The sequence below is a fragment of the Parasteatoda tepidariorum genome, chromosome 12, assembly GCF_982258835.1.
Source record: "Parasteatoda tepidariorum strain Cologne lab strain chromosome 12, Ptep-v5.0, whole genome shotgun sequence".
Lineage (NCBI taxonomy): Eukaryota > Metazoa > Arthropoda > Arachnida > Araneae > Theridiidae > Parasteatoda > Parasteatoda tepidariorum.
This window is the reverse complement of record NC_141766.1, coordinates 61,802,251-61,828,543: the sequence shown is the minus strand read 5'-3', so window position 1 is coordinate 61,828,543 and position 26,293 is coordinate 61,802,251. Positions and strand designations below refer to the sequence as shown.

The 26,293-nt window shown below is 26.8% G+C and overlaps 1 protein-coding gene across 4 annotated transcripts in view; it reads right to left on the bottom strand.

Annotated features, from left to right (window-relative positions):
- Positions 1-1,166: 1,166 nt before the first annotated feature.
- Positions 1,167-26,293, bottom strand: part of LOC107447498 (uncharacterized) — a 223,141-nt gene continuing 198,014 nt past the window's right edge. For 2 of the 4 annotated variants that reach the window (XM_071187995.2, XM_021148682.4), the window contains 2 exons: positions 15,098-15,182; positions 1,167-11,096 (listed from right to left, as the gene is read on the bottom strand). In XM_071187995.2, the coding sequence (XP_071044096.1) occupies positions 11,081-11,096; positions 15,098-15,182 (101 nt within the window). In that variant the 3' untranslated portion in view covers positions 1,167-11,080. The remainder of the gene's footprint in view (positions 11,097-15,097; positions 15,183-26,293) is intronic. The other 2 variants (XM_043039821.3, XM_016062429.4) reach the window with 1 other exon arrangement.

Genomic DNA, 26,293 nt, shown 5'->3' with positions numbered 1-26,293 from the left:
AATTCAATTTTAAGTAATAAAAATTTTATTACTTTTTTTCTTATTCATCAAACAATTCAATAATTCGTTCCGCAGAAACACTGAAATATTTTTGAAATGGTGAATAATTAATCTGTTACTTTTGTTGAACTCAAATCGTTTCTTTCTTGAAATACTTGGTACATTCCTAAATTTTGGTGAGTATTTCAGTTTATATATATATATATATATATATATATATATATATATATATATATATATATATATATATATATATATATATATATATATATATATATATATATATATATATATATATATATATATTACAGCAAAATGAATAAATACAGGAAAACTCGAAGAAAGTTAAGAAAAATTAATTTTTCCATGTGCAAATCCATTTCGGACAAATCCATGGGTGAAATTATTTACTAAAAATTTATTTATTAATTTATACAATTTTTCCATGAGCAAATCTATTTCGGGCAAATCCGTGGCCAAAATTATCTACTAAAGTAATTTTTCTTTGTTAATTTTTATAATTTTTCCATGTGCAAATCCATTTCGGACAAATCCGTGTTAAAATTATCTACTAAAATTTTTTTCTTTGATAATTTATATAAATTTTCCATGTGCAAATCCATTTCGGGCAAATCCGTGGCTAAAATTATTTGCAAAACAGGCAATTTATGTTTCTCTTTTCTATTTTAGATTTTTTCTTAAATGAATATTTATTTATTTTCTAAAATTATTTATGTTCAACTTTTTAAATTATCCAGTATAATATTACCCTGCGGACATCCATTTCGGGCCCATCCTTGGTAACTAACAAATCAATGCACAGCATAACAAATCACTTCAGCAATGCAGTAAAAACAGCACTTTAAATTCCTCTAGTTACACTCAATTTGCGCTTTTGTTTTCATATTTTGTAATCTGGCAATCTTGTTGCAAAGAAAAAAATAAATAAAAATTTCAGTTTTTTTTTTTATTTTTTATAAATCAGTTGTTTGTTATTTTTCTTTCCTTATTATTTCCCCCCTCCCCTTTTTCATATGTCCATAATTTTCCTTTGTTTTATCTTCATTTTTAACTTATATATATATATATATATATAGATGGTGTCGTAGATATATGGTGTTTTATTAATTGATAGGTAAAAATTGAAATGGAATAAACACGCAGTTGTACTAGACAAAGAATTTATTACAGGGCAGAAAAAAAAACTACTGTAAAGTCATATTATCACACTTTTTTTTAATTTTTTCACACTTGTACTAAAGACACATGAAATAAAACATTAAATAATGATATACAACTTTATATTCTACATGTGAAATGATATCAACATGAATAATTATTTTCATGCCGAGATTCCAGGTTGATTTCTTGTCTACTTGCAGCTAAATGAGAACATCAGAAATCCTAAGCACGCAGCGTAACTCACAATGCGCTGAAAGGAACATTTGGGTAAAAAATATCATTTACATAAGAGGAAAATCTCATTACAGCGAACTAAGCAAATTTAAACTTCCATAAATTTTATACATTTGTTTTTCAAATTTTCACCGAGTTTATATAATTTTACTTATTTTTTACGTAGTCCAATTTGCATTTTCAAAAATTAATTTTTTTATGAAATTTTTGTAATAAAACTCTTTTAAAATCAGATAATCTGATAAAATAAAATTGTATATTGAAAAAATTATTACCTATGTAGAAATTTAGCTTCTTAACCCTTTGACGTAGAATTTTTATCAAACCTTTTTATTAAAAATTTTTTCATTATTTTGTATTAATAAAGGTCAAATGAAGGAAAAATATTATATTTAGCAATTCAATAATTCATGGTTATGAAATACAATATGAAACGCCATTGTTTTTTCTGCGTTAAAGGTAAAATCTGCCAAAGAGGGCTCACTTCAAAATAATAAATTTTCAAATTTGCATTTATTTAGTTCTAAGAGAAACAGTTATTCGTCATTGAAATTTCCTTAATTAAAAAAAAATCAATTATTGGAAAAATTTTGAATATGAATGAAATTTTTTTAGTGACAACTCTTTGGATTTTATGTTTTAGGACAGACATAATTCTGATAATCTAATAGATTTTTTAGTAACTTTTAAATTTTTTTTTTATGTAATTAAAAAATACCTAGATATATTTTTACTTGTAATTAGAGAATCAGAAAAAAAAATATATATATATATAAAAGACGACAGTGTCCCATCTGCGTCAAAGGGCTAATAAATACTTTTAGATAAATTTTAATTTATTGCATGTGCTTCACTGCAATTGTTGCATCATTTTTCTCAAATGAAGTGTTTTTTTAGTGTATTTACATTATGAGCTTATTTATTAACTAGTTATTAATAAACTTAAAATAAAGTCTAATGAATTTTTTGACGTATTGAAGGTATAAAAATACGTATTTTGTGGTGAAGTAAAATTTGTATCTTAGACAAAAAAATGCATCTTCTTATATTGCAACAAAGAAATTAAAACACAACTTTACATAATAATTTTGTAATTTATAATCACATTTATATGTATTTTTAAAACTATTAATATGACATATGGAAACAAAGAATACTTTATAGTAAAACTGTATTTCAATTAGCAGAAATCAGAATGAAAATAAAAAGGAACACCGGATTTACAATATTATTTATTTATAATCAGTCGATTGCACTCACCAAAGCAAAAATGTAACCTTCCAGTGTAAATGGTTTGCAGTGTATTATCTGCTAAGTTAGTAATGATAACCTGTTGTTTGGATTGTTCATTAAAAGAATAGCTCTAGGGATACCTCATCTAAGCATTCGAAACACGTGTGCTTAAATGGTAATTTTTATGTAGAATGACTATTCTTCTTATGTTCATGTCAATTTCTTTAATTAATTTAATAACTGAAAATTTTGAATAGAATGAAAAACTGAAAGATTTTTAAACACTTACAAGAAAGCTTTAAATAAATTTTAAATGAGGCTAACTTTATTACTCAGCAGTTGTATATATTTAAATACTTAAGCAGACAATTAACTGAGCAAAATATCTCTTTTAATTTCAGATTTTTTCTTCTGATTTTTAAATATCCAAAACACCGTAGATTTTAGATTAAACCAGAAGAACCTAACAAAATCTAGTACACTGTAAAAAATTCCAGGTCAAATTACGATATAAAATACCGGCACATCATCCGTAAAATCCATTTTACCGTAACATCCATTTTTACCGTAAAATATTATACCATAATATACTATACCATAATAATTACAGTATGATTTATGATTTGGAGTGGATATTTCGGTAATTATTACTGTGAAAATTACGTTTCATCAGATTTTTATTCCGTAATATGATCCGGAATTGTTTACTGCGTGGCATATTGGAAAATCTAGCATTTCCAATTTTTTTTATTGCAGGTTTTTAAACAACAAAGCAGCACTTTTTCACGCAGCTAGATTTCCAGTTATTTTTAAACGTAAAATTAAAAAAGAAAAAATTTCAGAAACTCTCTCAATTTCAGTATTTTTTTAAAAAATATATACAAAAACCATGGAAATTTTTATTAATTCACTTGAACCAGGCAAAATCTAGTTAGTGTAATCTAGAAAATTAAGCTGCTTAGTAAATTGTATATATTAGAAAATTTTCATTGCTTGTTTTAAAACAACAAAACCCCACTTTTTTCTTCTAAAAGTAAATGTTCAGCAAATTCAGCAACTTAACTTAGAAAGTACTCTATTCAACTATAGGAATCCGCAGGTGTTACGTCAACCATTGAAAAAGTGGCCAACCCTCCCGTTGACAGGGGCGTTTCGAAACGCAAAGAAGGTGACTTCACCTGGACAGAAATGAAGAAAAGGGGGAATCTGTTGTGGTTTCTTTGATAAATAAAAGAAAAGGAATACATTGAATAGGAAGATGATAGACGACAACTTGCGTCAGATAACATAAGATGGGCACAGTGGGAAATTGCCAAAGGCTTTTGAACATCTGCATCAATTATATTGTGTTGTACTTTAAATCTTTACTATGCTACTCTTAGGTATAAGTAATTAAATCTTGAAAAAAAAAAAGAAGAAAAGAAAAAGGAAATATAAAAACCCAAGAAGAGAGCAATATATTTGAACTTTATGTTGTCAAATTTCAACCAGTATACCTAGAATTTATCTCAATGAACAAAAAGAATAGTTTTTTTTTTTTTAATATTAATAATTTTGAACTCTTGAATAACTTATAATAACAACTTAACTAAGTTGAAAAATGTTACCATGCACTGAAAAAATTCTTGATCAATATGCTGCATAAAGTGCAGGTACATTTTATCGTAAAATCCATTTTTACTGTAAAATTTTATACTTCACTATTTACAGTTATATTTATTTAATTACAGAGATTCGGTGATTTTATAGTAAATATTACTGCATGTAGATTTCACTGTATACCAGATTTTTTGTTCGGTTAAATTTTGCTGAAAAAATGAATTTTACGGTAAAATGTAACGACACCTTGAGTCCCAGTACTTTATAGCTTTACTTTTACAGTCCCAGTACTTTCTAGTTGGATCCAAAAAATATTTTTACAGTTTGGGCACATATAATTTATTTCAGTATAAAGAAACTGGTATTTTTTACTTATAATTTATTATTTAATTAATTATGAAACGATGATAAATGACCATATACAAAAAGTCCCTAATTTTTTTTTAAAAATATTTTTTAGAAAATTCCAATAAAATTTGCATTTTAATTTTCGAAACTTAAAAAACCTATACAAATGGTATCAGCGATACTTAAATTTATCTCAGAGAAGAAAAAACTTTTTTTAATAATAGCTAATATAAAATTATAATAAAAGCAAATACAAGAAAACCTTTAAAAAAGTGCTTTTTTGTGAAATATACTTCGCATATTTTCTGCATTCTCTTGAGATATATATTACTTAAAGATAATGAAATGCATTGTATTTTGATCAAAATATGTACATTATACCTTTAATGTAAGTGAAAATAAGTATTTTAAAATTGAAAATAAAACTACATACACAGTAGGAAATAAATGTACACGATATTAATAATTCAATGATATGTCTTTATAGCATTTGAAAAATAGCGCAAGAAAAATGATTTATAATGTGATAAGAAAATAAAAATATTAATGATTGTATGTTTTGCGCTACTGATCTTTAACAGTTTTACTGTTAAATATTTGAATCTAACTACATAAAAGCTGCAGACTGGAAATTTGTTTCTGAAAAGAAAGGAAAGAAAGAAAAGGGAAATGCAAGTACTTATAAACGTGCGTTACATATGGTAGTTAACCAAATACCGAAAAACTGATGCAAAATCCACAAAGACTAAACTTTTATCAAATAAATCCTGATTATACAAAAAATTCTTCATTAAAAATTCTTAAAATTATGCGATTTTTATCTTTAATTATGTGCTGTTTATCTTTTATCTTATTTTTCCCTAACCACTTTTATTAAATTTACAGAAATTTGAAAAAAAAAATCCAACAGAAAAATGTATTCATAACTATTTTTTGGCGAACGATTCGTTTCAAAATGTTTTTATTGTCATGCATAACAAAATATTATCATCTAAACTTCTGCTTAAAAATACACTACTGTTTAAAAATGCAGTATTATGAATCATAAATGTAGTAAAAATATCAGTGTGATATAATGCTGTAAGAATGTACCTCATATGTTTACATAAAGTTTGGTGTGCTTAAATTTTTCAGTGAACTAAAAATAAATAAATGAATAAACTGTAAAACCTTCACACTCTTGTAAATGTTCTCAAACTCTGTAGGAAAAAAGTGTATGTTTATTTAGAGAAAGTGCATTTTAGTAACCAATTTCATAGTCAAAATTTTTGTTCGAACCGGATAACGGGTCGTAACCTTAGAGCTTGGTAGAAAAACTGGTAAGTGTCATTTTCCGGAGTATTTATTAATCCGGGAAAATAAAGTGGTCGCATCAATATGGGGCACGCTTAATGCAACAAAGTTCTTTTGCTTTCCTTTAATTTGAATATAACTAATCCACATTAGTTTGATTTTTCAGCTTGCATGACTCTTATTTTAAATTAAGTAGTGGTAAATGAAAAAAAGGCAAATAATTATTAGCCCCGTCTTAGCCTATCATAAACTAGCTCTTCTTACCCTGATTATAGCCACTCTTAAAATGTCACTCATTTGATTCTTCTACTAAGTTCTTCAAATAAGATAGGCCACCTCATAGAAAATACAAAATAAATAAAGTAAAATTTAAAAAATTACAGTTACATGAAAGATCTTGATATTAACCCTTTATAGCAAAATTTTTATACTTCTTCATACTTTTTTATTTCATACTTTTTCATTATTTTGTATTAATTAAGGTCAAAATACAAGAAAAATATTATATTTAGCATTTTAATAATATAGGGTTATAAAATACAGGATGATACACTGGTGTCTTTTTTTGCACTATAGGTAAAATCTTCCATGCACGACATCCAAACAATAATTTTTAAAATTTACGCTTTGTTGCAGTTATTTAGATCTAAGTGAAATAGTTATTCATTATTAAAATTTCTTTGATTCGCGAAATCAAGTATTGATAAATATTTGAATATGAGTGAAAAAATAAAGTTCCCCCTACTTTTCTATCACACTGTCTTCACAATAAAAAAAAATTACCAAAACATATTTTTGGTTGTAATTAGAGCGTCTGAAAAAAATAGAAAAGAAAATCTGTACAAAAGGGACACCCACCTACATCAAAGAGTTAAGCAGATTTGTTATAAAACAGTATTAAATTTTAATCAAATTATAAGTAATCTGTTTACAACATATGCAAGGTATTTTACTTTTTCCAACCTGCAGCTTTGTAGTTGATTTAAATGCGACGAAAAACTCGACTTTTAACAAAAAATGAATATATAATGAGTGCTTTACTAAAATATTGATTTACTTAGACACATACAGTTATTTGAAATCCTTTTTCCAACCTTTAAACTAACTCGGAAAAGGAGTAAAAAATTCGGATACGAAAGGTTCACTTTCTACACCCTACCATGCAGGGTGTCAGGGGAAATTGGACATTCTCACCTTTTAGGGAGTGCTGAGGGGTTGCGTCAATCTGACAATTCAGTTTCATTGTAACTGGGCCAAAGGATGTAACTTATTGTCCTTTTCTTCCAGGTACAGTGAAATAGATAACTCTAGGAATCCTTTGTGAGAATCTGAAAAGGACTGTTGCATACTAAGATGAAAGGAGAAAGAAAAGCATTCACTATTCGTTATGGATATACATTTTAATTCTTTGCTTTTTAAACGTCTGTTTAAATTTGACTTTAGCATGTCAAGCATAGAAAGCTTAGGTTTCCTTCTGCCTGGGAAAAATTTATAAGAAAAAAGAAAATTTTAAAGAGCCAACTTGATGATTGATTGACTTCTGATGAAATTTAACTTCTGTGACCACAGATTTTCTGGAAATGTTTCGAAGGTCTGGAATTTTCTCCTTATTCTATTATGCGTTTTTTTAGAAACGAGAAAAATTTAAATTGTATGAGTATTTCTCACGAGAAAGTATAAAAGAAGAAGGAATAAAAAAGAGCTCAAAATCGGAAGAACATGTTAAATTAATCATACACTTTGTGTATGTATTTTTAATAATCTAAAGTTTCGATGATGATGTCACGAAAACTTCAAAATGCATTATTTTATTTTTTTATTTTTTTAATAATATAAATATATTTCAAAAATTGAATGCATGGTGAGAAAAATAATAGTTTATATACTAATTTTCATTATACAATAGTCATAATGTAGAAGATAAATAATTAACTAAATTTTTTTTAATTATTTTCTAAAAATATAAGTATGAAAGAGCTACATTTCAGTTTTCCATTTATAAATGAACTGCTCTTATTGTTTTTAAATTTTCTGAGATTAATAAAATAATTTTTAAAAGTATTAGATTTTAGTATATTTGGTCTATCACTGTCAGAATTTTCATTCGGTAAAATAACAGGCATCATTTACGGTTTTGAAACCGCTTACAACTAGTATAGTTAAAAAAAAACATGAATACAAAACTATACGGATTTTGCTTCATGGTTTCAAAACTTGAGATTTGTGCTAAGTTTTTTGCTAGGTAAAGAGCATTGGAGTTAGGTTGTGGTTGAGTGTTGTTTTATCAAATGAACCTTGGAATGTGATTTATTAATTTATCAGGCTGTCAAGAGAAGGAAATTACTTGACTTTTTTGTGTTAAGCAGTTTTATGGTGATACCATCGATGCTTGAATGAGCGTATCAATAGTTCAGGGTCACAAATTGGAGAGTGCAGGACACTGGAGACTCTTCATGTGTTAAATGGAATGTTAGAAATATTGATATATCAATGCTTAGACTTGAACCTTTGAGTTGTCGGTCATAAGAGTGACAGATTAGCCCTCTCTGCTATTATATGTGCCCAGTTGCAGGGATCTAAGTGACTTCATGGGTGGGCCTAGTTGAATTGATTAAATTCTGGTTGCTTAACAGTATTAGGTGAAAGCAGTTAATAAACGACTTTTCTCACAGATCACAGTTTGAATACAATCTTATTTATGGTTACTTGACTGTATTGTTTGAATATGGTAAAAAAAAAAAAATTAAATAAATTGTTATTTGACCATTTGTTGAGAACTTTCTCACAGCGTATTTTAATGTATGAAAAAAAATTTAAAGATAATCTAAAAGATAAATTTTTAAAATTTTTAATTATGAATCATTCAATGAAATTCAAAAAACAAAATTTACGATTATGCTTGTCTAAATTTTTTTTAATTTAGTAATTTTTTAATCCAAGCACGCAGAAGTAAAATGGTGCATTTGTATCACTGAATAAACAAAATAATATCACTGCAAACCTTTACACTGATAAAAATCAATTATCAATCAGTTCGAACACTAAAATGTGTTTTTTGCTTCAAGAATTTTTGTAATTTACATTCCGAAATTGGTAAAATTAGCTTTTTGAGCGGATATGATATATAGTAAATGAACGCAAACCAGTATTCATAATTTAAATAATATGAGAAGGTACATAGTTTTTATTAATTGAGTACAAAGCAAGCATCAAAAAAAAAGTTGCCAAATCAAAATATTTTTGAGTTTTAGGATGTAGTTTAAAGATTACATCCTTCTCAAATGCTTTTAAATTATGAATGCTTTTTGCAGTAAAACGTGCAAAGGACAAATACTTACAAGAACAAATAATCACAACAATACATGTATAACTAAAATCACCGTCAAATCGTTTTTACTACAATATTTACAACACACATATATATTTTTTAAAATAGGAATGAGCAATTAAGTCCATATATGCAATGAAAAAATAATGAATTTACACTATAAATAAGTTATGCTGTTAAAATATTTTTAAAATTTCATAACTTGTACTTAACCAACTCCAATTCATTAAAAAGAAAATGATACTTACATTCCATTTATATTAGTGTTAATATTTAATATAAACCCAAATAAAGGAATACTTTCAATCATGAACATAAATTGCTGAAGGAAAACTTTTTCAAAGCATATATTTAATTTTTTTTTTCTATTGCAATGTGTTTCAAAACTATAAAGATTTCGAACGAAAAACAAAATTTAAACTTAATAATAACAGAAAAAAAACTACCATTAAAATCTTAGAGTAATAAATTAAAGTTTTCTTTAAATAAATATTATTAAAATCATTTAGAGACAGTTAAATAAATTTGCAAAAAAAATAATAAACCATTGAAATAAATTGAAGGAAAAAAACTAACAAGATAAAAACAAAAACGTAACAATATAAAACGCTCCACCAATATTTGTTTTAAGTTATAAATTGAAAGCACGACACATATAAACACAAAAATATGTCAACCAATTAATGAGTTTCAAATTATGCAGTAATATACACTTCCCAAAAAACGGTGTGTTCTTACTTTAAAAGTATTTCAGATTTCATACGACATTTTTTTGTCGTGACTAAAGCCAGTTTCTCAGAAATTTAGGTTCTCTTCCTTGTAAGATAGCCCAAAAAGTATTATAAGAATTAGTTCAACTTTAATCTTTCTTCATTGCAAATTAGGGCTTTCAATATTCAGCAGAATAAAGTCATTTCTTTAAGCTGTTCAATTGCACATTCTTTTGTTTCAATTGTTATTTATAATACACAATCTTTTTAACAGATATTAACTGAATAACATGACGATGTATGCTCAGTGCATCTACGAAACTGAATGTTGCGAGATGCTATGAGTGACTGCACAAAAAAATTTAAACAGGGTGATTTAAAAAAGATGTGACAATAAATAAAAGAAGTTAAAAATCTTTATCCACATGTTTTTTTATTTAGCTATTTTGATTCAGTTGTTCAGATTTCATAATCCAATCTTTAATTCTAAGTTCATTAATAAATAAATTTATCGAAATAAAAGTGAGTTTCCCTTTAAGATAAATTAAAACCTGTATTGTCTATCCAACGAATTTGTATAAGTTTAACAGATTATTATTTTGTTAAACTTCTCAATTTCAAATATTGAAAAATTTCTATTGACAACTTCTGGGCCTTAATTTCTTTGTACTTTATATCAATAAATATTTAAATTTGCTACTTTTATTCTCATTTCTTGCAAGTCACGCATTCAGTGTCAGTACAGATGCATTTCATTTACATATGATATTAACTGAAAATAATAAGAGCAAACAATATTGCAATTGAAATCTGACTTGGCTTACATTTACTGACCAAGTACTGTTTGAATTCAGTGGCTATAGATTGATGAAAAAATCAGAGTGGACCAAAGTTGTTGATGTGCATTCACTGCTGTGGATGTTCACCAAGATGTGTCAGTTCTGGTGGCGTAGGACCCATTGCCAAACCAGCCTCCAGTTTAGCTTTATTTTCTTTTTTCCATTTCATTCGACGATTCTGAAACCAGATTTTAATTTGCCTTTCTGTAAGACAAAGTGCATGCGCTATTTCGATTCGTCGTCTTCTTGTTAAATAACGGTTAAAATGGAACTCCTTTTCCAACTCAAGTGTTTGATATCGGGTATAGGTTTGTCTACCTCTTTTTCGTTCTGAAAAAAAAAGATACGTATATATATATATTACTTGAAAAAATACATTATTATTTGCAAACACAAGATAATTTTTTGCGCATTAAACAATTTGTAACTTTATTTGAAACTTATGCAGTTTGTTTCATGGACGCAAATGGCTGGACCATGATGTGCATTTTTAGGATTCTTGAAATAAAAAAATAAAAAAAGGAAATTAAATATATGCCCCTTAAGGGACACAAATTAATGTTAAATTAAGTAAAAAAAACAAAAACACGATTGAATTCGGCTTATCATAATATGAATAAATATGGGATAAATTCTGATGGTCAATTATTGATATATTATTGTAAGTGATATAAGATATTATGGTTTAGTTTGTGGAAATAGTTTAGCTGTTAGAAATGGTAGTTAAACCATATTAAGGTTGCATCAAATCTGTACCGTTCAAGTTACCCACATTACAGTTTAACATTGAACCGATTTTTTTTGAAAGTATGTAATTTTGAAAAAATATAATTTATCTAAGAAACAGGTCGACATTTTATGTTATTAAGCATATTCAAAAATATATATCAGCTAATTTTTGCACTAGGTAAAACTAACAAGTCTGCTATCACGTTTTTTGTTAGTACAAAAAACTTGATTAGTTTAAAACTACAAATCAAAAAGTTTTAAACTTTGATTTTGTTAAATCATTTTCGCATTTCTTAAAACATTATCTTGATGATTAAAAATTTTATTACTGAAATATTGATAACACTCGATAGACTTCTAATAAAATAGTTTTAATAAATAGCCTTTAGTAATTCAAATAACTTCAGATTATAATAGCTGAGATTCAAGTTACTACAATCTTACTGCTTGAATAAAAATCTTTAACAAGACAAATTTAGTTATCAAATATTATTTGGAAACAAATTTTGGGCAAACTTTTGCTATTAAACATTTCTTGGAAGTCAGTATTGTCATATACTTGTTTTAAGTAAATTTTCATTCAAAATGTAATATATTTCAGTTTTACATTTTCATATTTTTCAACTTTTATGTAAATCATCTATTTAATGATTTTACGATTAGAATATTTATAACACGTGATTGACTAAGTCATAAAATAGTTATAATAAATAATCGTTTGTTCTTAAAACAAATAAATTAAAACTATGATGGCTAAGTATCAAATTAATACAATTTTACTGCTTAAATGATAATGCATTTGCAAGATAAACCTTAGCAGTCAAATATTCAGAGGAAACAATTTAACCTCAATCAATTTACTGCAACCGTAATGAAGCTATAAATATAGAACAATCGATAGACCCTGAAACAGTTAATGCAACAGTAGATTAATCTTTGCGTATCTTACAAATAATTAATTCGAATATCTAGGTGCTTTACGGTGTATAATACTACCTTTGAGTTAATGTAATTTTACACTTTATTAAGCTTATTCTCTTCAAATAATTAAACTGATAAACTAAGGGTCATCGGCTGAGTGTGTTAATTCTTCACTAAATGATTCACATTGTTATATTATATATTAAATAAAATTAAAAAGGCTTTGAAAGCTTAAATCTTTCTAAAAATTTTATTATAAATTGATTATTTTTAAGCAATTGCAGCAAATTAATGATAGGATTTTAACTAATTATATATTCGAAACTATTACATATATCAAAATAAATGAAACATAAAATTAAAGAAAAATCTGTAATTAAGTTCATTCAACACATTCTGTAGTTTTACTCTCTGAACGATTTCTGCACTAAAGAAAAAATTATGGTCAAAACTATTAAAATTTTGAAAATTTACCGTGTTTGTGGCTCTATGAGAACAAAAAAAAAAAAAAAAAAACTCGGTAATTTTTACTGAAGCTCTTCGGTATTGATTTCAGTAAAATCTACAGTAAAATAACGCTTTATAATGTGTGTTAAATTTTGGTAATTGTGATAAAACTTGGTAATTTTATCATGATACCTTAGAATATGGCATAAGAAATTATTTATTCGGCTAATTTTTTTTATTCCCAGACATGTTGTTATTATACAGTACAATGATTTTAATAAAATTTGTTTCCGTGTAATCTTGCACAAATGGATTCTTTTTAGCATCAGTAGCTTATGAACTACGTCTTGGTCGTGTGGCTATCCAAAGCCACCAAGGTATTCGTACTTTATTGCATTCTTTTAAAAGTGTTACATTAAAAACACTGTTTATAAACCACAGATACCAAAAATGCTGCAGGAACTAATTGAACGCACCAGAAGAAAACATTGACAGGATGGTATTACAACAATTGTGGAATGCATTTTTAGATTGTCATGTAACAAAAGTCACACATCGTTTGTGAAAAAATTGACATATTTTTCATTAATTTCGTATATGATTTACTGTTATGTGTGCAATAATTTTGAAAATATAATTATTTTATGCTAAGTCATTCATTTGCACACATATAATAAATCATTCATCACATATAATAAAGTTATAAAAATGTACTTCAATAAAACTTACTTTAATAAAACTTATACAATATATTATTATAAAAACCCATTTTTATATTTTCAATATACATTTATGTAGGTAAAAGGAATTTTTATCAATATTGATTAATATCGAATTGAATTTTAAGTTGAATATACGAAATTAAATTACTTTCCTAAAAATAATTAATTCAACAATAGTTTATGTCTTTGATCCTAAATATAATAAAATTTGAAAGCAAAAATTTCCTCAAATGCTCAAAATTATTTATGAATTTCGAAATATAATAAATTCATTTCCACAATCAGAGCTTGTGTCATAAATAGTTATAATTTATGCGACATAATGTATATTTTCATCTATTAAAAGATATATACATACATAAAATCCTCAGATCTACAAAAGTAAGCTAAGCATTTTGTGAAAACGCCTTGTTACACCAGAAATTTTCATAAATATAATAGGCCAGTGAATTTTGTCTGATAATATGACTAATACTTATACTCTAGATATATCTAAAAGGGAAATTACCTGTTAAAACTTAAAAATATGAGTAAAGATTATTATTTTTTATTTTGTTTTTTTGTTTCTGTTTTTAAGAATGAGAAAAACGTACTTACAACTTCCAGATTATATACCTTAATGGATAATCTAAATTTAAACTTTTAAAAATTATGGCTTAAATGAAATTTTATTGGATATATTAGATAATCAAAGTAAGTTTACAATAACTATGTAAAGTAATTCATGGGAATTATGTGCTTGAAAAATGTACTAATTGTGGCTTGATTGCAGGGAATAAGTCTCACATTGGAGAGTCAGAAAATAAATGAAATATGGAGAAAAAAAACTTAATGCACAATTGAAGGCGAATGAACATTTTATCGAATAAAAATTATCGAGAAAAAAATGAATCAGGTTATTGAATTCCCTCAACTAATGGAACACCGGAAAGATAAAGGAAACTGAAATAAAGTCTCAAAAACTTTTTTCGATTAAGACTACGGTTCTTTACTGAATATGCAAAGAAATGAAACAGAAAAGATTTGACCGAAGATATAAAATGAAAATAACCATTTGAGATCCCTTCAAAGATAACGAATACCATCTATGTAATGGAAAATTTTCAAATTTCAAACGAGCATGACTCTAAATAATCTGGACAGTAGAAACTAGTGAAAAGATTTCTAAAACGAAGATGCAACCTTGTGTAAGCAATGTTATAAAGTCACCTTAATTCAAACACTCGAGTTTCCAGACAAATTTGTGATCTCGATTCAAACCTCAATCCAACTATACTCATATTTATCTCTTTTGCATATTTAGCTTTTTTTAGAAAAAAGAAAACTATTAGAAGTTCTTAAATACTATTCCAGGATTTCTAGGTTATACCCTGGTAAGGGTAGAGAGAAGATTATTTTCTTACCTTTCGTTTCCTTTGAGAGGGGTATATTGACTGACCGACAAAAATATAAATATTTCAACATACCAACGATTCCATACTTCCTAATCGACTCAAAGTAATAATATCTCACCTGAATTCTTGAGGAAATTTCCCAAAAGTTTCCGATTCGTTTTGATTTCTACCATAAATACTAGGTTTCAAATTAGAACAGTCGTCTAGAAACAGAAAAATGCGTATAATTATGGAAGTTTCAGAATAGATCCTCAAATGCCAAATTAAATTGTGAAAGCTAATTGCTTAAGGCAAAATAATATGCAAAGATTTAAAAAAATACATAAATATACTCGTAAATGAAACTGAAGAAAATTTCCATGATTGTAATGGATATTAATTTTGAAGTTATCTACGAATTCCCTTGAAATAACCAAATTTTATTAATATGACTGGATTGGTATAAAATTCAAGAAGAAGAAATTTAGAATTATCTTAAATGAAGAATAAATATAAACTCAAAACAAAATGTTTAGAACAGTTCAAAAATGGTTGCCTGAATTGTGAGAAGTTTAAGAAAACATTATTTGAATATGACACATTATTTGATAATCTTCAACATTTATATTGTAAAAACTTACAGAGAAAAATAATCTAACGACATAAGCGTTTCTCAACCAGTAACACAATAACTTTAAAATATGTATAACCTGATAATTTTGAACGTAATATAAAAAAATATAATAGTTTTTAATATTTATTCTGCAATGTAGATTTCATTGTCAGGTGTTTAACACTCCCTCGTACATTAAAATTAATAAATAAAATAAAAATAAGCTTTTCCTAACCTAAATATGCTGCAATGTGGGCCATTCATTTCATTATTATTATTAATTTCCATTAATAGTCACTAAAAGAATAGAAACGTTTGTTCTAGAAAAATTTAAATACATTAATTTTTAGTAAGTCATAATTTTGCATTGAAAATTAAACAATCGATTTTTAAATTATTCACAATTTTTTTCTTTAAAAGTTTAACTCTAAAACCTAGAGAAGCAACTTACATTATTGTTTTTAAAATCACTATTTAATTTCAATCTTCGGCTTAAACAAAGAAAAACTCGTAGATTTATACAAAGCTATATTAATTTCAAATAATATTTTTATTGTCAACTTAAACAATAAGTATATTGTTAAATTGGTTTCCTAACGTTTATTCTCTAAAAAGCAAGAGACACCAAAAGCCCATTTTACCAATTTTAATTCCTTTTTTCGGAAAAGTTACTAATATTAAATAATTACTAAGTCACTTATTAAATTATATACTATGCATTGTAAATTATATACTATATTACATAGTTACTAATTATTACTTGTAATCCTAAATTACTAATATAAAAGAATATTTACCTTATTAAGGTGAATAAATGTATTGTTAAATTTTTTTTCACATATAATCTCTAAAAAAAAGTCACAAGAAACGACTGTTACCAATTTTAATTATTTTTTTACGTGTTTTGAATCACTATTAGTTATTAATTGTTAAGTTGCTTATTATAGTATATAACTTATGCTATATATTATACAATTACTAATTATTAATTATACTTATTATATTAAGTTACCAATAGTAAATAATATTTATATTATCAATATGAACAAGTATTGTGTTAAATGACTCTTTATGAATATTTTCCAAAGTGCAAGACACAAAAAACGCTTGTTACCAATACGAATTCTTTCCCCCCTCATTTAAGAATTCCTTAAAGAAGTAGAATTGCACATTTGAAATCAAATCACAATTAATCTTAACTGTAAAAGAAAGAAAATAATTAGCATTAGTCTCGTCTAGAAACTAATTATATTTCATACTATATTCCATGTATTATATAGTTACTAATTATTAGTTATACTTATAATATTGAGTTGCTAGCATTAAATAATATTTATATTAATAATATTATTAATATTAATGTGTTATATTGTTTTTTCCGTATGTTCTTCAAAGAGCAAGACATTCAGAAACCCGTGTTACCAATTTAAAATTTTTTTGCCTCGTTTTAGAATTTTTTTAAAAATTTGCTCAAAACTTTGAAATTCAAATCACAATTAATATTAACTATAACAGCAAAAAAATAAAAACCAGAATTAGTCTCGTCTAGAATCTAATTACATTATATACTATATTCTATGGATTATACAGTAATTAATTACTTATTAATCTTATAATGTTAAGTTACCAGTATAAAATATTATTTATATTATTAATATGAATGTGTTATATTGTTTTTATGTATATTCTCTAAAGAGCAAGATACCATAAACCCGTGTTACTAATTTTAATTCTTTTTTTCTTCGTTTAAGAATTCCTTGAAGAATTCTTACAACACTTTGGAATTCAAATCACAATTAATCTTAACTGTAGCAAAAAGAAAGAAAAAAACTAGAATTAGTCTCGTCTAGAAATTAGTTTCCCCTCCAAATAACTCAAAGGAATTCTTCCAGAAATAAAGTATTTAAGTGTGAAAGACTTCATTAGATAAACGTCACTCCCAAAAGTGAAGAAGGCGCCTGAAAAGCTGCAAGAGGGCTTGCGTGAAAAACGACTTACAGTCTCTAGATGGGCTTTCACGAACGACTTACACAACAATAACTGATGTAACGTTGCAGGGCAGTGGCAATTAAGCTATTGTTGCTGACAGCCCTTGACAGAGGAAACATTGCTATAAATCATGGAATACACCTTCCCTACCTGTCTTTTATCTTTACCTGAAATCAGAAAAGGGGCCTCAGGATATTTCTATCTCGATTGTGTCAGAAGTTTTTATGTCTTAGATGCCGAATTTTTCTTAATACTATTGTAGTTACTTTTACCCATACATTTTTTAAGGTTTCATTAGTCATGGTATGTTTTAAAAAGTTGGTAAGTTTTTGTTTTTTAATATCAAATATAGTATTTCCAAAGAGTATTTTTAAAGGAAACTAAAGGTATAGCAATTTCTCAAAGGAGAACAGTTTCTTACTTTTTAGACTAATTGTTAATAATTTCTCATGTTTTCTTTTTATATAAGTATAAACCCTCCCCCCGGAAAAAGGGAAAAACTATTTGTTTAAAATAAATAAAATGAAATTTTTTATTATATATTTAATCTCCTCTAAAGGAGAAGGAGTAAAATATATTGAGAAAGCAATAAATAAAGCACAAAAGATAGAAGGCAAATGCAAAATTTAATCAGTAAAAATGCTTATTAATGACTATTTTGAAGGGGATTTTTAATTGCTAATTGTTGAAAAATATCAAAAAGGTGTTTTTTTTTTAAATTTTAAGTACACTGCAAAAAATTCCAAATCAAATGACGGTAAAAAGTACCCGTACTCAGGGTGTCGGTGCTTTTTACAGTAAAATCCATTTCTGCTGACACATGTTATGGAATAAAAAATCTTACATACCGCAATTTTTACTGTAATAACTACCTTAAATCACTGAATCATTCTAATTAAATGAATATTAATGTATTATAGTTTACGGTAAAAATGGATTTTACGAATGATGCACCCAAATTGTTGGTTCTTTAAACCGTAAATTGAATCAAAATTTTTTACAGTGCACGGTTTCCGTTATTTTTTTCTCCATTTTTATAGTTTCTACACGTAAGTGTGCTTTATTATTGTTATTTTTATTATTTTAGCTATTTAAGATGTACAGTAAACAGGATTTTCTTTCATTAAATTGACAATACATCTCTCATTACTTCTTTAAGATAATTTAATCTCGCTGAAGTTTTTAGCTGTCAAATGGCTTTCAATGAAACTTTGCTTACGAAAAACTTAGGCAGATGAAACAAAACTCGGAAGCTTCAGTTAAAAACTTTTTATTATATATTCAATGGACAAAAATCCATCATCTATTTACAGAAAACAAAAAGAATGAATTTATTGACATTTATCTATATTTTTCAAATACAAGAGAAAATAAAATCTGGAGGGTATGCATCAAGTACATGAAAACTTTAATTTCGACTCTGTAAAGAAGAGAGAAAAAAAGAAAGGAAAAAAGAACTGGATCTAATGATTTATTTTATAAAACCACGTGATTCATACGACACATAAATATCATAATTATTCAGTTCAAAATAACTATGCTGTAGGGGGCGGAGCTGTTCGAACTAATCAGAACAACACGATTAATAAAAATTTAAAGGTTCATATGTATTGAAAGGTTCATAAGTATAATAATGTTTGCCTATTTTATGCAAAAAGTATTATCTTATATAGGAAACTTTTAAACAATTCTCTTTAACCACAAGTAACCATTTTAAAATTCAAAATCCTTGCCCTGTAATTTTAAGATTGAGCTGTTATTATCAATTAATTTTCTTTCAAAATCTTTAATTCCTTTAAAAATGAATACAAAAACTAATAATTTCACCAGTCGTTTTCTTTAGTTTTGTTAAAGATTATTTAAAATACTTTAAAGTTACAGAATTAAAATTTAAGAAAGTATAGTCAAAATAACCGGAATATGGTAAAATTTGACTCTATGGAAACACCAAAAAGCTTGGTAATTTTCACTGAAGCGCTTTATAAAAATGAACACCAAACTGTGGTTTTATTGTTTATTTTACCAAAATTTTACAAGGGCAGTGATGGACTGCGCGCAGTTATTACCTCAATTATAACCTGGTAAAAACACAAAATTATTAAATAATAAAAATAAATAAAAATAAAATATAATATATAAAATACAATTATAACCCTCACTCCTAATAGCAAGTGGATTGCGCTTCTAGTTGGTATCGTTTTTAGGTAGGTCTCTCTTCTCATTGACACATGAAGGGTACAATTTATGAAAATCAAACACTATCTTGGCAATAAGTTTCTACCTGGCCAAAAAATATAGTGTGACAATTTATGTCGGGATTAAATTTGAGATTTTGCATTCAAGAGTAAATTTATAACTAGAATATTCGAATATTATATTTCGAATATAATCATGATGTATAGCCTTTGCCTTTTTTAAAGAAATCCCTGATTTAAATTAGCTGCGATTTTTCTTGAAAAAACAACATTTACTTAAACATAATTTTTATAACATTTAATATGAGCAAACGTATTATTATTTTAAGTTTAAAAGTTACAAGTTACGAAAAAATTTATTATTTTGAGTTTGAAATATTTTTATATACTAATATTAAATATATTCTTAAAGGTGAGACTTCTTTTAAAGTTGGATTTTATTGATAATGAATCATGTTTAAGGGAGCTATTTTTTACTGTGAAATAATAAAAGGCACATGCATTTAAATTATTATATTATCCTTCTAATTATTTCATTAAAAATGTATTTATTTAAAGGGACAGAAACTTTTTTCTTTAAAAAAAAATCAATCATTTAAACAAACTAATTCAAGAAAATGACTGATTGAAAAAAAAAAACATGATTCAAACATAAAAATTTCGATATAAATAGAATTAATAAATACATTCTTTTGGGAGTCATTTTCTTAAGATTTTATATTGATAATTATTGAAAAAATATTGAAAGGAATACATATGTAAATTATTATGTTTCAATATAGACTAAACGCGAATAAGAGTTATATGAAACTTTTAAATTGTAATTCTCCATCAAATACATTTAAAATAACTTCCTGGCTAAAAACATATTTCAGTTATACCCATTTAGTTTTTCGCTAATTAATCTTATTATATCTAATCATATCTCCTATAATCTTTAATTAATCTAATTATATCTTATTAAATATATAGTTAGCGTATATCATGACTTGCTCTATCCCGATTGACATAATTCAGAAATGTTTTCTTATCTAAACTAGTTTACTCTTCATTAGGAATCTAGTTGACAAATTTTTTTCTCCAATTTTTAACAGATTTTAAGCAATTTTTAAAAATTAATCAGCAAATTGAGCTTGAAAAATATAACTATGCTTTTTTAACCCAGTGGTAAGTATGTAATAATATAATAATTTTATACATTTTAGCAAGAAATACCTAATTAGTTATATTATTTTTAAGCAATATTAAGTATTATTAAAAATTCTTATCAGATGCTTTGGATGGTAAATTTTAAAAAATCTAAAAAATCTGATTTAAATAAAAATAAAAAAAAAATCATGATTTTTGCCAACAGTGGTTTTTGGTCAGTGTTGTAGCTATTAGCTTTTTAGTAGATCAGCAGTTAAAATTCAAACATTTTATATGCATTTGAATAATATGCAGAAGTTTAGTTAATATATTGGTTAAAATTGGTTTAAAACTCACTGAAACCATTTTAAAGTAAGATTTTTCTCAATTTAATAAAAATTTGGTTTTGCACCCAGAATTTTTACTTTTCAACCAACATAGGGAGACAAGAGGGAATCAAATACTTTTTTAACTTTTTAACCAATATTTTTGAAGAAATTGCATTAGTCTAATCAAAATTTTAACCAATTTTTGAAACTTTGAAAAGTCCTTGTTACCTTTAAATTGATTTTAATTTCTTTTTCATTGTTTAAATATAGTTTGTATTTTAAAATTACAGAAGTTAAAAAATTTACAACATATGGAAATTGCTATTAAATGAAAATTTCACAATTGACCAAAAATGGAGGAACAGTAATTGACCCCCCACTGATCAATTGCTTCTAACGAACATTATTGGCAAGACTACGATTTTATTTGAAAATGTTATACTGCATGATTTAAGGGGGAGTCACACAAGGGTTGCTTTGAGGGCAGTACACCAATCCTTCTGAAGGAGAATAAAATGTCAGTAGCGCAGTCCAACAGGTTTCAGAACACCATTAGCGCAATCCGCTTTCACAGTTTTTCTACATGGGATAAAATTTGGTTAATGTGATAAAAATTCGGCAACTTTATCATGATAACTATTTATTTGGCATAAAAACTATTTATTCGGTTAAATTTAGTTTTGCATTGTTTATTAAATGCGTGGTAATAAATTGTACAATTTTGTAAACCAGAATTTCCTGTAAATCGCTATCATATGAACGGAAAAATTACCAAAATGAGTGCTTTAAGTACCGCATAGTTGGATTTTATTCAGAAAAAAATATTTTTTTTATTTTTATTTATTTATTTTTCTTACCAGAAAAGTTATTGCCATATAATAAATACAGTAATTTTACCGGAGTTATTTTTTTTTCTTTTATGCATTAGCATCATAAATATATAAAACACAAAACATTAATAGGTTACAGTTCAAAAGAGAAAGAATATACTTATTTAATACTCTTAAAAATTAAAATGAGGGCAGATTTTTCTTTTTTTAAATATTAAACTAAATTTTGTGAAGAAGTTTAATATTATTAAACAATATTTTTTTTAGATTAAAATGATATTTCCTTGGGAAAATATGGAAAACTATACATATTCAAAAATACACGCATTCGTTAGTTGGTGGCAGCACTGTACAGTCAGTCCTATCAATTTGATCAGCACTTAAATTAGAAACAATAATCACGGGACATATGTGAATCGCTAGGTTCGCTTTATTAGCATATAAAACAAAATAGGAAGAGACATTTTCCCTATTTTCATCTAATCTTTTCCCATCCATCTTCTTCCTAAATCCCTTCGATCGTCTTATCTCCAAAACTGTCTGATTCCTTTTAATCCAATTAAAGCGTCTCTGACGGAGCATTTCATAATTTAGATGAATGACTTCAACACATTTAATAAGAAAGAATGACTCCAACGCTGTTTCCCCCCCCCTTTCTTTTTCATTTTTTTGGAAATTTTTCAGACTCGGCATAAGGGTGTTTGACGTTAGTTAGACCTTTTCCCCGATTCGTTCGTCCCGGGAAATAAGTTGCTCTGGGGAACGGGGGTAGCGGGGAAGCTTAAAATTCCATCCAATAAATCACATTTGCGCCATAAGGGGCCATATAATAGATTTCATAAAATTATTTTTATAGGTACTAAGTCTTTTTATAGATGAAAAAGTTTTTCGAAATTGTAAGAAATGAAACATTTTAATCTGTTGGAAATTTTGGAGCTTGTAGAACCTTAATTCCGGTTCATTAGGGTTCCATAATCGATGCAATGGTATGGTGCTAAACTAAATCATATTAATATTGTGTACTTCTTAAAATTAGTTACACGATATGATATAAGAATATGGTTCCATTTTTAACTTCATCATGGTTGGCCATATTATTATTCAAGATATCGATGCTCTGGTTCAACGTTGAACTAATTTTTCCAAGAACATTTAAATTACGTTTTTAATTGAAAATCAAAGTTCATTCTCCGATTGGATTTGAGGGCTCAAAATCAAACTTTAACTTCAACAAACACGCAATAATAATAATAATAATTTAATATAAAATTATTTAAGGATAAAATCATTTTATTTACACCTCATTCATAGGATAATATCGTTAACCGGAGTTTAACTAAAGTTTCAGGAAAATTGACTAATATTATTGTTCAAAATGAACCTATGTTTTGACAGTATGCGATATAGATTTACGATTATCATAGTATTTATTACATATTTTTATAAAGCTGTGAAAATTTCCGGATCAAATAACGGTATAAAATACAAGCACTCTGTAAGATATAAAATACCAGCACATTTCGGGTGCATCATCCGAAAAATTCATTTTGCCATAAAATTCACTTTTAAAGTAAATTATTATAACTTAATAGGAGTGATTCAGTGATTTTACGGTAATTATTACTGCAAAACTACGTTTTATCACGTTTTTTTGCTCCGTAACCTGTTCCGGTAAAAATGGATTTTACGATTTAAAAAAAAATACCGATATTTTGAGAGCCGGTACTTTTTACCCCTATTTGATATGGAATTTTTATAGTGTTACAGTGAATTATAATTTTTGAGCAGTAAAGAGTGGAATGTTTGGATCTGTTTAATAACATTTATTTATTTATTTATAAAACAGGATAACTGCCATAAGAATCACTAAGGATACAACAAATTCATCAATATTATTTAAAATAAACTCATAAGTTCATTTTCATATTTATTACTTGAATTATATTTAATTTTACTGAATTGACTGCATTTTCTAATAATTAAAGAGCACTTTTACATGTCCCCCTAAATTGTCAACCAAGTCGGAGGATTTGATAAAGAGGTTGAGGGGGTGATGAGCGTGGGTATCAGGGAAAAAGTTTTCCCTTCATCTGATGAATGCTTCGATGTTTTAGAACGCGTCTATCAGAGAAAGAATGACGAAGGACCGGAATCCATGATTTAAGGGAAAAGATAAGAACTGGATAAAATATGAATTTTTCGCTTCATCGAGAGCGCTATTGGGTATAAAAAAAATTAAAATTTTGCTCAAACAGATAGTATTTTAAATACGCGATAAATTTTAGTACTTTCACATGCGTGTGATGCACCGTTTCGCCCTTTCCCTGCAACCTTCGGTCACTTTATATTTACTTTTCCCGCTTAACAAGATTTATGCTTTCATGAAATATGGGGAAAGAAGGCGGCTTTTAGCATTTTTTACAAGCGCTTTTGAAAATTTTGATCGAAAAAATTGCAACGTTCGAAATAGACATTCGTTCAAATCTGACTTAAATATTTACGATTTGCAGATAACAGGATCTGGAAAATTGCGAAAACAGAAGAAAAGAAATGATTAACGGTTGTAGACTGGATTGAAATATTGATTTTGAATTAATGCATATTTACTAGCTCATGAATTAAATTTCCTGACATTTAATTTCAACAATAAATTGCTATATTTTAATTTCTTCTTGTGTTATGATAATCAAAAAGAATGAAATTGACAAAAGTAATAACATTAACAGTGTTAGGTAGGTAAAAATGAAAAATAAGATGGAATTTTAATATAATGTATTAATGAACACAGATAAGAAACACGGAAGAAGATTACAAGTTAAAGAAATTGTAATTTAAAAAAGATAGGTAAAAGAAATCATTCTCTTGTCTTATGAGTTAATTTCAGCAGTGCAAGCTACGAAGTCAAACAGCGAGAACTGCAAATCCAAAGTTATCGGGCAATAATTTGTTTGATTTTGATATTTTGAAATAATTTTTTCAGAATTTGGAACTTCATGATTTACTCTAGGTTTAACTGAACTCATTTTTTTCTAAACTTTAAATTTTAAAATAGCAATGGAGGTTAAATGTGGTGTAGCATCTCTCTCAAGAGGACACTATACTATATAAGAAATGTTTCGTCGCTAATTCTCTTTCTTCTCCATTACTAATTCAAAATTAAAAGTATAAACAAAGTGAGTTCAGACAATCCTAGAGTAAGTCATGAAGTTGAGATTGCTGAAAGAAGGAAAAAATTCAAAATATTGAAATGCAGACAAATTACTGGATGAGAACTTCATTTTTTAATACTAAGTTATTTTCTCATAATTTATTTTCATTAAGATAATTTAAAAATTTCTTTTCAGTATTTGAAGCTTCATGTCTTACTCTAAGTTCGCCTGAACTCACTTTTTCTATACGTTTAGTTCTAAATTAGCTATGGAGGTGAAAGAGAATTTGTGACGAAAAGTTTCTCTCGCGGTATGGCATCCTCTTAAGACTCAATTTGAAATTTTCTTAATGAACTGATGAGTAAATGTTCAGCGTTGCGAGATATGTCCTAGTAGCTACTCAAATAACATGAATACAATGAAATTTCAACTAAGCGTCGAAATATGGGCGGAGTGTTCAATGCTCTTGAATGTATGTTTGGTCTCATTTATGACCATTCAGAAATCCTTGAACAGTATTTCGTTAATTTTGAGAACCATGTCGTCACGAAAACACTTGATATGTGACGAAACGAGACCTCTGAAATAAATGAAGAAAATATTTCCTCAACTCGAAACCGCAGCGTAGTGCATTATGGGAGATTAACTAGAAAAACGAAACTAGAATGAAGACTTGACAATCGAAATGAAGAAACGAAGCAAGGCGACCGGGCTGATTTGTGGTCAAGGAGTTGGCCTTGTTCCAATAAAATCCGGGGTTCGAATCCCGAGTCGGGTATCTCTCTGTTCTTTCTCTGCCCTTGTTGTGGCGTGCCACTTTTGTGGGGACTACGATAAAATGATTAATAGAAAAGTTCGATACAATAACCCAACAAGTTTTTTTTTTTTTTGAAAAAAAAAATAGAATGACGAATTATTTTGCTAAATTTACAAAATTCTTTTACTTAAAGAAGTGACGACAGTTATTTCTAAACTTTGACGATCTTTTTGCTCGGAACATAAAGCAAGAAACGATTTCGTCAAAAAGGAAGAAAGTTTCGTGATATTTAGTATCCATTTTTTTACAATGTATGGATTATGACTCTACATTTTTTATATGAAT